This window comes from Pteropus alecto, unplaced genomic scaffold, assembly GCF_000325575.1.
Source record: "Pteropus alecto unplaced genomic scaffold, ASM32557v1 scaffold7, whole genome shotgun sequence".
NCBI classification, from domain to species: domain Eukaryota; kingdom Metazoa; phylum Chordata; class Mammalia; order Chiroptera; family Pteropodidae; genus Pteropus; species Pteropus alecto.
The window spans coordinates 65,061,005-65,074,243 of NW_006494614.1; the positions used below are offsets into that span (position 1 = coordinate 65,061,005).

Genomic DNA, 13,239 nt, shown 5'->3' on the forward strand with positions numbered 1-13,239 from the left:
ACATGATTTTTTTCATTTTAACATTTTACATTCTTTAATTTGCTTATTTCAATTATATATTCTTCCACTGCATTGTTCTTTCTTTTGAATTTCCTTTCAGTGTTTTTCCTGTTTGCCTCTTTGTTTTGGTCTCTCTTTCATGTTAAGGGCTTTCCTTAGCTATGTCAGTGTTGATCAGAGCAGCCCTGAAATGCTAATCGAGGATTGAATGTGGGAGGGGGACCTGTTGACTTGATTGCAGGGGGCTGGGCAGTGGGGTCCAGATCTCTATCTTGTCTTCTTCCAGCCCTCTCTGTCCTCCTGGCTGTTAAGGCTTCAGCCTCCCGATCATGCAGCTCACATTCATACCATCAGTACCTGGCTCACAGTCTCCTCTGGTCCACCTGTTGGCATCATTCACTCTGAGAACCAGCCCATGTGAGGCCTCCTGGCAGTCCCCTGACCTCCTCACCTTGACCTTTTCCTTCACCCACTTCAGTCTGCCTAGGAGTTTTCTGCCCTCCTTACTTCGCTTCCAGCCAGTGTCCTTACCTCACACTACACTAAGAAAATAGCATCCACTTGGCCGCAGCCCCTCATCTTCACATCACCAAAATGATACCTTCCCCTCCATTCAGACCCTCTTCTCTTCCTTTCCCTTCATTATAGTGGAGAAAGTGCCCTCTCCTCCTGTCCAGGGCCTGCCCTGTCCCCACTCTTCTCCATCCTTAGGGTTTCTGTGGTGGGACCCCATGTTTTCTCCCCCTCCTCCTCAAGTGCTCCCACCAGCACACAAACATGCTTACTTACAAACCCAAAAAGCCACCTTGCTCTGCCCTGTTTCCCTCCTCTTTTCATAGCCAACTTCTTGGAAAAATTGTCCACCTCAGCTTTGATTCATTCTAAAAAAGATTATTATGAAACATTTCAAGCATATAAGAAATGTCATACATAACCATCTGTCTTCCTTTTAGCTTTATCAGATGAATCTTTTTGCCTCATTTGCTTCATGTCTTTTATTTTTCACAGGAAAATATTGCAAATGCAAATGAATCCCTTTTGTATCTCTCCATTTATTCACATTCCTTCCTCTCTAGAGATGACCTCTTTTGAATGTGGAGTCTGATTCCTTTGCATATTTTTATATTTTTTTCTCCGTATGGATATACCCATAAATATATTATTTTACACAATATGAAACTTTATATGAATAGCATCATTTAGCTCACTGAAATCTGGCCTTCACCCCTACACAAGAACATGCCTTCTCTTGTCAAGGTCACTGCTGCCTTCCATGTTGCTTAATCCAGGGAACCCTTTGACTCCATTCAGTAGCTCACAGCAACCCGAGTGCTTGGAAATCCTTTCTTGTGGCATTTATGAACCAGGCATTCTTAGTTAATTTCTTACCTCTTGGGCCATCTTCTCCATCTACTTTGCTAGCTTCTGCTCTTCAACACAAGTTATTAACGTGAGTTTCCCAAGGCTCAGTCATAGGTGCCTTTCTTTCTAGTGAGTCTTCATCTAGTTTTAGGACTTTAAAATCTGCCTGCGGGTCCTCAAATGTGTGTGACCAGTCCACTTCTGTGGGTTCACGTTAGTTTCTTCTTTTTTAGTTCCCCTCTTTAATCTCGTTCCCCCACTTCCACCTCTGACCTATGGATGTTGCCGTTTCCCCTTAAGAACTGGATCTCTAAAGGCAGGGCATCTCCTCCCACAGGCTTGCGCGTGCACCTGGTTCCTGGCACCCCCTGGTGCAGTTGGGGGGCCTGGCGCACCCGGGTTATGGTCCGTGGCTCCTCCTGGGGCGTGCACCCAGGACCTTCTGCTTGTAAAGTGATGTGCCACCCCCACGTTAGTTTCTTCTTGTTTTTCTGTCTTGCTTATGTAGTCTTCATAAACATATTTAACGACCAAATAATAAGTATTTAATTTTCTGTGCAGATTTCAAAAGTTCTTTTTTTCCTTTAATGTTGCAGTGTATTTTTTTTTTCCTGTCCTGTGTTGGCATGGCTTTTTACTTGGTGTGTAGGAACACCCAACCATATACATTTCTTTTTTTTTTTATTCTGGAAATTCCAAATACCAATATTCTAGGTTTTCTATCTTTTTAAAGCAGAGAAATTTAAAATGCAAATATTTTATATTTATAAAAAATAACAGGTAAGGAAGTATTTTCTCCAGGGTTTCTTAAAGAGGGTAGGACTATGTCAGGTTTGCTCTTTCTTTAAGATGCTTGACTTAGTCTTTCAAAATTTCTGGCCACTCACTTCATAATACAGACAATCCAGAGTGTTTGGTTTATATCTAATGCTTAGATGATTTCTTGCTTTCTTTCAGTTTTTTTTTTTTTTTTTTTTTAAATTTCGCTAGTATCTGTAGCATCCTCTTTTACCTACCAGTCACTATTTATTTTGCAGGCAACATCTAGACTGAGAGAAAGAGGCTGTGATGGCCGCCTGGCAGGAATCGAAGTTCAACAGCTCTTCTGTTCTCAAAGTGCAGCAATTCCTGAGCACCAGCTAAAAGAACTGAACGTAAAAATCGACAGTGCTTTGCAAGTAAGTTTTTCAGAATTGACAAATTTTTATCTGAGAGATAGGAACAAAGGAGGAAATTAAAGTTGTAATATTGAACCAATTGGAAAGTAGTTGGCTTTAAGTGTTTTAAAACTATAGAAATTTTAAATTTCTATTTTCAGTGGACTTTATCATTTTATAATGTACGTAATCTTGATTCTTGAAAACAATTTCTTTGCAGGCATATAAAATAGCTCTGGAAAGCTTAGGCCACTGTGAATATGCAATGAAAGCTGGTTTCCACCTGAATCCAAAGGCGATTGAAGCCAGTTTGCAGGTATATTTTTCTTTCTGGGAGCTCTTTGGAGCTGTGACGTGGCAGTGTCTCCATACCAAGTGAACCAAGTGTCTTGATAGATGAACTGTGGGTCACCTCTTCTCTCCCATCCAAACCTTTTCCAGGGCTGCTGCAGCGAGGCGGAAGCACAGCAGACAGGGCGGAGGCAGACCCCCCCACAGCCCATGCAGTGTGAGCTTCCCACTGTCCCTGTGCAGATCGGATCGCACTTCCTGAAGGGTGTCTCCTTCAACGAGTCAGCTGCTGACAATCTGAAACTTAAAACGGTAGCTTTCCATTGGGTTTCCAACAGCCCGGGTGTGAACTTGAAAATAGAGTTCTTAAGGAAAGCTGAGGGCTTTTTATAAAAAATATAGATTAAACAGCAAAACTGAAGTGAAGGCAGGCAGCATGTAACCTTTTCAGGAAACTGGGGTCCAACAGCAAACTATGGTGACTTAATTTTTAATGAGACATTTGCCAAGTTAGTTTTATTCATAATTTTATTCAAATGTTTAACATAAAGGGTTTTGAAAGTACACTATTTTGAAAATACTGTTTACGATTAACATTTCAGTGGACTTCATGAATTAAATAAGAGAGAAATCTTGTCATGATATGGCAATAATTATGACCAATTGTGGGGCATCATGTGTGCCAGGCATTGTGCCAAGCACTTCACGTGCATTGTCTCCTTTAATGCTCACCCGTATGTATACCCTTTTCCCCATTGGAGAAACCGAGGAACTGAGGCCCAAGATCACACAGCTAGAAAATAATAGACTAGAATTTGAGCTTATGCAGTCTGTTTCCAGAGCCTGCATACCTGACCACTTGGTCATCCAAAATAAAGTTGAGGTTTTCATTGGTATTTACTTCTACCAGATGATTTTGTCTCCTTATTTAGAAAGATTCAGAATTCAAACTTCCTCAACTAGTTTGCATTAGCAGATTGCTAAATAATGCTGTATTTGCTGCTAGTATAGAAATACCATGTGTGTATTAATGTATGTGTATCCAGATCTCATCACTCACTCTACAGGGCTGAGAAAATCTCCAAAGGTGTTACTTAATAAATTAAAATTTCATGATTTGGGGGTACTTAAACCGCTTTTCTTTTGAGGACTATTGTGTACTTATAAATGCATTTCACTCTACAAATTTTAGAACCTTGTATGGCCTCATCTTGAGTTGTGAACTCTTTTGTTATCAATCTGTAGCATACAATGTTACAGCTGATCAAGGAGGCAGGTTGCTATAATGGAATCACACCAAGGGATGATTTTCCTGTGACGGAAGTACTGAACCAGGTGTGCCCATCCACATGGCGAGGCGCCTGCAAGACTGCCGTGCAGCTGCTCTTTGGCCAGGCTGGACTGGTGAGCGAGCATGCATGATGGATGGGAGAGAGAGTAGAGAATGATTTCAGGCATGTAAGGACGTGGTGTGGACATGTGTGAAAATACCGAATAATTTAAAAAATTCTTTAGTGCTACAGAGTTTAGACCAGATAGAAAAAGTAAAGGAAAGAGCAGCATGAAAATGTCTTTTTTTTCTTCTATTGTAGATTGATAATATGTATTGGTAGGGAACTAGTTGCAAAATGATGTTGCAGGCTTTCCTCGTTTTAAGAAAACCATTACGTTGATAATGACTTGCAAGGCTCCTTGACCTAACCTCTGGAGCTACAGTGGAGGTCTTTCTGTTGCTCAGGCACGTCAGGCTTCCACCCGTCTTAGGCATTTGCACTTGTTGCTCCTTTTACCTGAGAATACGCCTCTGATCATCATGTAACTCAGACATAACCTTTGAGACACCTCAACAGTATCCAGCTCTCTGTTTTTCTCCTTCTTAGCAATAAAATAGCAATATCAATTCAGAAATGACTTTGGTCTTATCATCTTTGAAAATAACTTTTGCTGAAGTTGGATGGGGTTAGGAGGCCAACATATGAAATCACCATTTAGCTTTTTGTTTGACACTGTTGACCCACATAACCATATGTATTTGATCCCACTTTCTAGAATTAAATGACTACTTTTTGAAAAGGTAGAGCTTTTCAGTCAGCCTAAAATGAAGCTAATTAAAAATTAAGAAATTAAAGAACTGTTTTTTAGTCTAATTTCTACTTTATTCTTGAGTGGAGTTGTTGGGAAGGTACTGTCCTTTGTTTCATATGGGTGAAGGCTAAGGTGTCCCAGCTCAGGGTGGTGCTGCCTTGTAGGGGCCAGATGAGGGCCTGTTTACATTGGTGAGTACTTCCTTTAAGATCTCTTCCTTAGTGTAGGAACCCTTAAGAGAGCCATAAACCAGAGACCTCTGCCGAAGTATGGAAAAGCCCACTGCCTCTAGGAGATTGATCCATACTCCCAAAGATCATTTTAGCTGAAACTAGGAGAACCACAGCACTAAGTTCTATAGAAAGGCACATGCAAAATAAGGCAAAAGGACACACAGTCTGTTTTGAGAAAACGTGATAGGCTTAAAAAAATTTCCATGTTGTTCAAAGATCAGAATCTTCTTCCTAGTTCCCTGCCCCTTGCTCCCAGGGCACTTTTGTGTGTGACTGACAAATTAGATTATGGTTCTCAGGATGGGAGGAGAGAGGAAACACCTGCCTGGGCCAACAATGGCTATTACTTGGACAGGAAGTCTTTTCCAAAGGACGTTGCAGACCAGCTGTGGGAACTCTGTTTACATCAGTGGAAATCAGCTCCATTGGAGGCTGAGTTTGGAATCACAAAGAGCAACTCTGCATGGCTCTAACCCTTCTGATATGTTACAGATTTGCTTTTAAAGTGTTTTATGATTATTTTCTTAAAATTCTTTTATATTTCAAATATATATTTGAAAATATATTCATCACTTTGTCAAACTCCTTAAATTACATAGGATACTATATTATGCGTGTTTATTAAAGACTCCCCTCCAAATAAGAGGAAATCATTGAAGGAAGGATTAGTTCTTCTTCTTTCCTGAAGTAGTTCTGTTTTTTTGATGAGTGAGGATAAAATGATCTTTTAAAAACGCTTCGTCCACTTCTTGCTTGTATTTTGTCATTACAGATGTGTTGGTTTGATTTTTTAATGACATTTTTATCTCTCATGTACACAAAAATAATAAATACAAAGATAAAGGAAACAAAGTTATTCTAACATTTATAGTTTGGAAGAAGTACCACAACTGCTTGTAAAGTTCAGTACATCTTGTACCCAGAAGTTCGTTTCTGTTTATTAAGTATTACTGTATTCAGTCATCTTTATTACTTGCTGCTGTCTCCATGGGGCTCCTGACTGGCCTTTGCATAACTGCCTTGCTGGGGGGATAGTTCTTGCCAGATTACGTGGCACCGATAAGTTACATATTGGATTTATTTGTGATCCATTTTTCTCTCTGAAAGCTGATTGTTGTTTTTGTTTTTCTCTTAGGTGGTAGTTGACACGGCACAGATAGAAAATAAAGAAGCTTATGCCCCCCAGATCAGTTTAGAAGGCTCCCGAATCGTGGTTCAAGTCCCATCCACATGGTACTGTGACTTTTACATTACACAAGCCTAAGCGTGTTAGATGTCTGCATATCTTTGAAAAGATTGCCCCCCTGCTAACTGACAGGACATGTCTTCTGCTTGTGTGGGTTTATGAGCAATGATGGTGCCATGTTCCATGGTTATCAGTCCATGATGAGGAAACCAAGGTGCCTGAAAAATAGTCTTACTGACCAGTAATGTAACTAAAATGTTATATACTCATGAATCATAATGATCAATATTATCTATCTTGGTTACTGCGTCCACAGCTTTTAAACAGCGTATATCATTTTCTCTAAGTCTCACCCATTATTTCTATAAAGCTGAGTCCAGAACATAGAATTCCTTCCCCTCTTTTGCCTGTTCCAACAACAGCCCTGATAATCTTGAGTTCGCGTCATTAGACACCCAGTGTCATTGCAAATCAGGGATAGACTCTGAACTATGTTTATTTTTAATTATTTAATTATATTTGTAAACTTATAATAAAGTACTCTTCTTCATTTATTAAAACAAAAGCTCCTATAAATCAGTAAGAAAATGGGCAAGGTACATGAACAGGTCAGTCAGAAGAGTCATATAGTCAACAAATACATGAGGAAAATGTGTAACCTTACCTAATAAAGAAAGGCAAAATAAGAGAACAGTATGATGCCATTTTGCCCATCTTGTTGTTAAATTGTTTTAGAATAACAATACTAGGTTTGGGCCATACTAGAAAAAAAACAGGCACAGAAGTTGTGGAATAAATCACAGCCTTTCTGGAGGGCAGTTTAGTCTATCTGAAGCCTAAAATACGGGATATGACATCAGCAGTTCCACCCGTAGGAATTTATCCTGATGATGTCCGTACAGATTCAGTTATAAGGATCGGCATCATAGCTTTATCAGTAAACAGCAAAATTAAACATATGTTGGAAGACTTTTGCTATTTAAATTGTAATCTGAATATTTAACTATATGGAAACTATTTAAAGCATTTAGGTAGGAAGAGAGAGAGATAGTAAGGAACAATGGTACTATTGATGCCTGCATGAACTAACGTGGGAGCTGGGTAATGCATTCAAATTGTATTTAAACCATTTCTCCTCAAATTTTGAGGGTCCATTAGTACGTTCTGTCAAAAGTTTTAGAACTGGTTGATATATCAAATAGGGATTGGCGGTTCACTTCATGTTCCAAAACTTCCCATTTATAAGTTCCCTCTTGCACCAAAATTTTTAATTTGATTATTCAGATGGTATACTGTTTCCCTAAATGAATGGTAATTTATATACATTTCTCATTCCTATCAAACAATAAATTAAAAGCTCACTTTTCTATAAGGTTTTTGTGTTCTGGAATTTTTAATTTGTTTTACAGTTCAAGTTCTTATTGAAAAATATTCAGTTTAATCAGGATTCTCATTTTGAAGAAAACAGTTTGCACTTTTAGATAATAGGATAATTATAAACAACTAATACTGAAATGGTTAACCCTTGAGTTTTCTTTTTCTCGTTTTGATAATTTTTAAATTTTCAGTTATAGTTAGCATACAATATTATATTAGTTTCAGGTGTACAACATAGTGATTAGATATTTATATAATTTACAAAGTGATCACCTTGATAAATCCAGTCATTACAGTATTATTGACTATATTCTTTATGCTATACTTTACATCCCCATGATTATTTTGTAATTATCAATTTGTACTACTTAATCCTTTCCCCTTTTTTACTGTCCCTTCACCCTACTCCCATCTGTCAAACCATCAAAATGTTCTCTGCATCTGTGAGTCTGTTTGTTTTGTTTTATTTTGTTCTTTAGATTCCACATGTAAGTGAAATTATATGGCATTTGTCTTTCTTTATCTGCACAGCACAGTACCCTCTAGCTTCATCCATGTTGTTGCAGATAGCGAGATTTCATTCTTTTCTTCATGGTTGAGTAATAGTCCATTGTATATATGTACTACCCCTGTTTTATCCATTCATCCATTGATGGGCAGGCACCCAGGTTGCCTCTTGTATCTTGACTATTGTAAATAATGCTGCAATGAACATAGATTCACATGGCCCTTTGAAAAGTAGTATTTTGGGTTTTTTTGGTGGGGCAAATACTCAGAAGTGGGGTTACCGGGTCCTTCTTTGTCTCTTGTTATAGCCTTTATTTAAAGTCTGTTTTCTGGTATAAGTATTGCTACCCCGGCTTTTTTTGTTTATTTCCATTTTCACGAAATACCTTTTTCCATCCATTTACTTGTAGTATGTGTGTGTCTTTCGATCTAAAACGAGCGTCTTGTAGGCAGCATGTGTAAGGATCGTGTTTTCCTATCCATTTGGCCAACTACATCTTTTCATTGGAGATTTAGTCCATTTATATTTAAAGTAATTATTGATAGATATGTAGTATTTGCCATTTTATTATTCATATTTTTTATCTTTTTTTTTCTTTTTCTTAAAGAAATCCCTCTAGCATTTTTTGTAATAGTGGTTTGGTGGTGATGAACTCCTTTAGCTTTTCACTTTAGTTTACTTTCAAAACTGTATGACTGATTTTCTTTGTAATTCATTGCGCCTCCATGAAAGACCTTCTAGACTATGAGTCCTTGGAGAGGCTCCCTCTGCTGGTTGCTTTTGGTAAAAACACAAAGATTTTTTTTGTTGTTTCTTTCAAATTGTAAAATATGTGCTTTTTGAGACAAACTCAAATGGAAGTGATTGGTTTGCTCCACCTTCAGGGAGATGAAATTATTAACATGACCAGTAGAGAATTTATTATATCCTTTGCTTTTAGTAAAATGAAATATCTAGCTGCCAGATATGTTTTTTTCCCAAATGAAGTAAACTTTACTTATTTTTAAAACTGTCATATTCAAGCTATCCATTTTTTCTTTCAACAAATACTAAATACCTTCTATGTGAGACACTGTCGGGGCTCTGGGAATTTAATCATAAGCAACACAGACAGGATCCCTGCCTCTAACTGAACTGATTTTGTAATGGGGAAGAAAGAGCTAATAAGCATAAGAGTTAAGTTCAAACACTGGCAAGTGTGTGAAGGGAATAAGAGTAGAATGATGTCATATGATAGAGATGGGGTAGAGATGGGGAGGCTATTTTGAATGAGGAGTTCAGTCACCAAGGGCCTTCTTGAGGATGTGACATTTAAGAGGAGCTGGCCATGCAGAGAGTGGATGGGGAAAGCATTCCAGGCAGAAGGAACAGCAAAGGCCTGAGGAGTGAACCAGCATGGCTGGAGATATGGTAGGTGATGCTGCAGGGGGCATGGGAGGTCATGGAAGCCAGGACTTGCAGGGTCCCTAAGAGACTTGGATTTTTACCTAAGAAGAGGTAGAGGGTTTTAAGCAAGTCTGAGTGATTTGTCAAAAGAATGGGTTTAGGCTCTTAAGGGGATTTTATTGATCAGCTCTCAAGACTGATGAATAAAATAAAAGTGCCAGTTTGTTGATTTTCAGAAAGAGAAATTATTATCACCAGGAACTATAGTACTTCTTTCTGCGTGACCAGCAAATGCTCTCCTCATGGGCAAACATGTGACCAGCCAAATCACAAGCAGAAGTTGGCTTGGGACCACAGAGCAGGTGTGTCCTGATAATCAGCGACTCCAGGCTGAGAGAATTGCATGTGTGAACCTTGGCCAGCTCCAGTGGCCAAGATTCTCTCCCAGGAGTCCAGGGGCTGGTTGGGCACCGTCAGAGCTTACCTTGTTGCCTTTTCCAGTGTTCCTGAGGTTGGCCAGCTTACACCTTCACAGATTTATTTCTTCTCAAGCCAAAGTCATATTGGGGAGTGCTGCTGTCTTCCTAGGGTGGCCTCACAAGTGTTGATCTCACCATTTCACTCCCTGAGTTCTCAAGGACAGACAGACAGTATCTTTCTGGTCCTCCCTCTCAGAAGAGGCCTCTTGGTGGAGGTACCCTGAATGGGCAGTGGGGACATGAATGGTGGGAAGCAGCTCTCAAGGGAGAGCAGTCCAGAAGAAGACAGCAACAAGAGCAAAGGTCCTGACATGTAGGGAATCCCGGCCTATTCAGAGAGTGAGAGACGAGGTGAATGGAGATAACAGTGCAGAGAGGGATGACCAGAGAGGCAGGAGGGGCCAGCTCACAAAGAGCCTTGAGGGCAGTGGTAAAGGGTTTAGATTTTATTTCAGTCATGATGGGATGTCACTGGATGGTTTTTAAACAGGAGCAATGTGTTCTGATTTGCGTTGTAGGAGGCTCACTCTGGCTGCAGTTTGGAGGGTGGGCCTTGGAGAGACCAGAGAAGAGAAAAGGATACCAGCTGGGAGGTTAGTCCTGAGATACGAATGGTGGTGGTTTCTTGGAGTAAAGAGGTGGTGAGAAGTGCTTGGATGCAGACTACGTTTTGGAAGAAGAGCAGTCAGGATTTGTTAATAGATTGATGTAGAACATGAGGGAGCTAGAGGTGGCTTGTAGGTTTGGGGTAGACAGCTGTGTTGTGTACTTATTGAGGGAGTCTAGGATCAGAGTGGGTTTTGGTGGGGAGGAGAGGAATCCAGAGTTATGCCGACCTACCAGGCTACCTTTGAGCTTCCTGTTAGGTGTGCAGGGAGAGATGTCAAGTGCACAGTTAGGTGTATGAGAGTGGATTTGAGGAGGAAGGTCTAGGTTGGTGAAGGAAATTTGAGAGTCTTCAGTGTCGGGATGGTCTGTCAAGCCACAGGACCAGATTCAGCACTCTAGAGAGAGAGGAGCAGGATGAGTCCGTAGAGGAGACCAAGAAGGAGCTGCCAGCCACATAGGAAGAAAATGGAGCAAGTATGAGGTCACTGAAGCTGCAAAAGACAGTGATAGAGGAGGAAAGACACATTGCACAATGTCGCTGACAGATTTACTGAGATGAAGACAGGTAATTGACCCTTGACTTTGGCAAGATTGAATCTGTTTGATAAAAGCTATTTTAGTGGAGTTAAAGGGATGAAAGCCTGGTCAGAGTAGGGTGAGAGGAGAGTAGGAGGTAAGATGTTTTGCTAAAATGAGGAGCAAGAAATAAATGGGGCAGTGTCTGGGGAAAATGCAGGGCTAAGAGAAGGTGGTTGGTGAGAGTGGTTTGTTTGCCAAAGGGAATCTCATGAGTGGTTACATGAATGAGACCCTTGGGAAAGCAAGAGGGTAGCATGCAGCACTCAGATGGAGGCCAGCCTGTGGTAAGAGCAGGGCCTGTCTTTCTCTGTGGCAGGCAGGGAAGGCAGGCCGGGTGGGCAGAGACACAGGTGAAGTGGAAGAACTAGTGATGAGGGGATATGAAGTAGATCTGATCTGTGTTTTCTCAATTAAGTGAGAGTTGGGATAGGAAAGAATGGGCAAGGTGGCAGAGATAGCAGAGCTTCGAAGAGAGGCAAGAAGGCGTGAAGCAGTCACCTTGGAAAAGGAAAAAATTAATGTATAGGAAGGCCATGTTTGTTCCTTACCTGAAATTTGGGGTGAGTCCAGGTGGTAGACTGAGAGTTTTTTCCCTTCATTGATCCTCAGTTTCTTGGGTACAGATGTGAAGGGCCATAGAGGAAGGGAGGGGCAGGTTATGGAAAGAGTTTGCAGAGGAGTAGATATTGTGCCAGACCACAGAATCTTGGCAACATAAAGAGGAGAGTCAGGGCTGGAGCCGGCGCCGGACAGCGAGAGGGCATTAGGGCCCCTAAAGGCCCCTAGAAGGCAGCCCCTCCACCTTTCTTTTTCTATCAGATGGATCTAGATAGTTAGAAATCCATGGACACCCCAGACCCTATCACTTCCTCTTCCTTTTGCAGAGCAGCAAGTTCCAGTGTTAGCCATGTCATTCTCTAAATCTTCTTCTAAAAATTACTAAATTTTTGTTCAGTGCAAAAATAGATACAAATTGTGGCCTTTTGTATGAAGCCTGCTTGAAACGCTTTTGCAGAGAAGTGCTGCCCGGACTAATGCAGCCTGGTTCATGTGCAGGTGCCTGAAAGAAGACCCCGCCACCATGTCCCTGCTGCAGAGAAGCCTGGACCCCGAGAAGACCCTGGGTCTGGTGGACGTGCTCTACACGGCTGTGCTGGACCTCACCCGCTGGAGGGCAGGGAGGTGGGTGTCCCCACCAGTCACTTCAATCGATTTGCATTCAGGTCCACACCTAGGCACAGTGTGACCACATAGTTGTGTGTGTGCTTATGTCCCTGATAGTATGTGAGTATTTAAGATAAGAAAGAGAACTTTTTGATAACTTTTTATTTTGGAATAATTTCAGGCTTACAGAAAAGTTCCAAGAATATTGCAGCAGAGTGCTCTGTGCCCTTTACCCAGACTCAACCAGTTTGTTAACATTTTTGCCTTCATTTGTTTTGCTATTTAAGAGTAAGTCCATCAAGAGGATTTTAAGCCAATTCATATTCTCCTTAAGAACTAAGAGCAGAGAAATGTTTAGTAAATTTACTTATATCCTGCATGAACTTTATATCTGAAAATAGCTTGACAGTTACAAGATTATCTCTTTGTGACTTGTTAACCTTAGAACAGGTAGGAGCCTTAAACATCTAGCCATGCGTTCTCTCCTTAACTCATGAGCACACAGAGGCCCAGAAGAGTGAGGTGGCTTATCCCGGGTCGCACCAGCCATAACCTGCCTCATCTCCCACCCAGTGCCCTTTCTTTCTCTAGGGCTCTCTTTCAGTACTGGAAAATAGTGCTCGGAAAACTCTGTAGTAACAACCATCTGTTCTTAACACTGTCCATAAATTACTCCCAAGAGCAACAGTGCTACCTAGTTAGTGTCCCTGAGTTCTGCCCACCCACCCCTCTTTGCTGTGTGGATTTGTCCATTGTCTCTATGCTGGATCTGCCAGGCTCTCAGTCCTTGTTCTCCAGGAACAAAGCAGGCCTCTGCCAATTA

At 40.8% G+C, this 13,239-nt stretch overlaps 1 protein-coding gene across 4 annotated transcripts in view; it reads left to right on the forward strand.

Moving 5' to 3' along the window:
* KIAA0355 (KIAA0355 ortholog) overlaps positions 1-13,239 on the forward strand; it is a 69,008-nt gene that overhangs the window by 44,872 nt on the left and 10,897 nt on the right. For 3 of the 4 annotated variants that reach the window (XM_025042585.1, XM_006926793.2, XM_025042586.1), the window contains 6 exons: positions 2,400-2,540; positions 2,740-2,835; positions 2,961-3,122; positions 4,056-4,214; positions 6,264-6,361; positions 12,309-12,434. In XM_025042585.1, coding sequence (XP_024898353.1) covers positions 2,400-2,540; positions 2,740-2,835; positions 2,961-3,122; positions 4,056-4,214; positions 6,264-6,361; positions 12,309-12,434 — 782 coding nt within the window. The remainder of the gene's footprint in view (positions 1-2,399; positions 2,541-2,739; positions 2,836-2,960; positions 3,123-4,055; positions 4,215-6,263; positions 6,362-12,308; positions 12,435-13,239) is intronic. The other variant, XM_025042587.1, reaches the window with a different exon arrangement.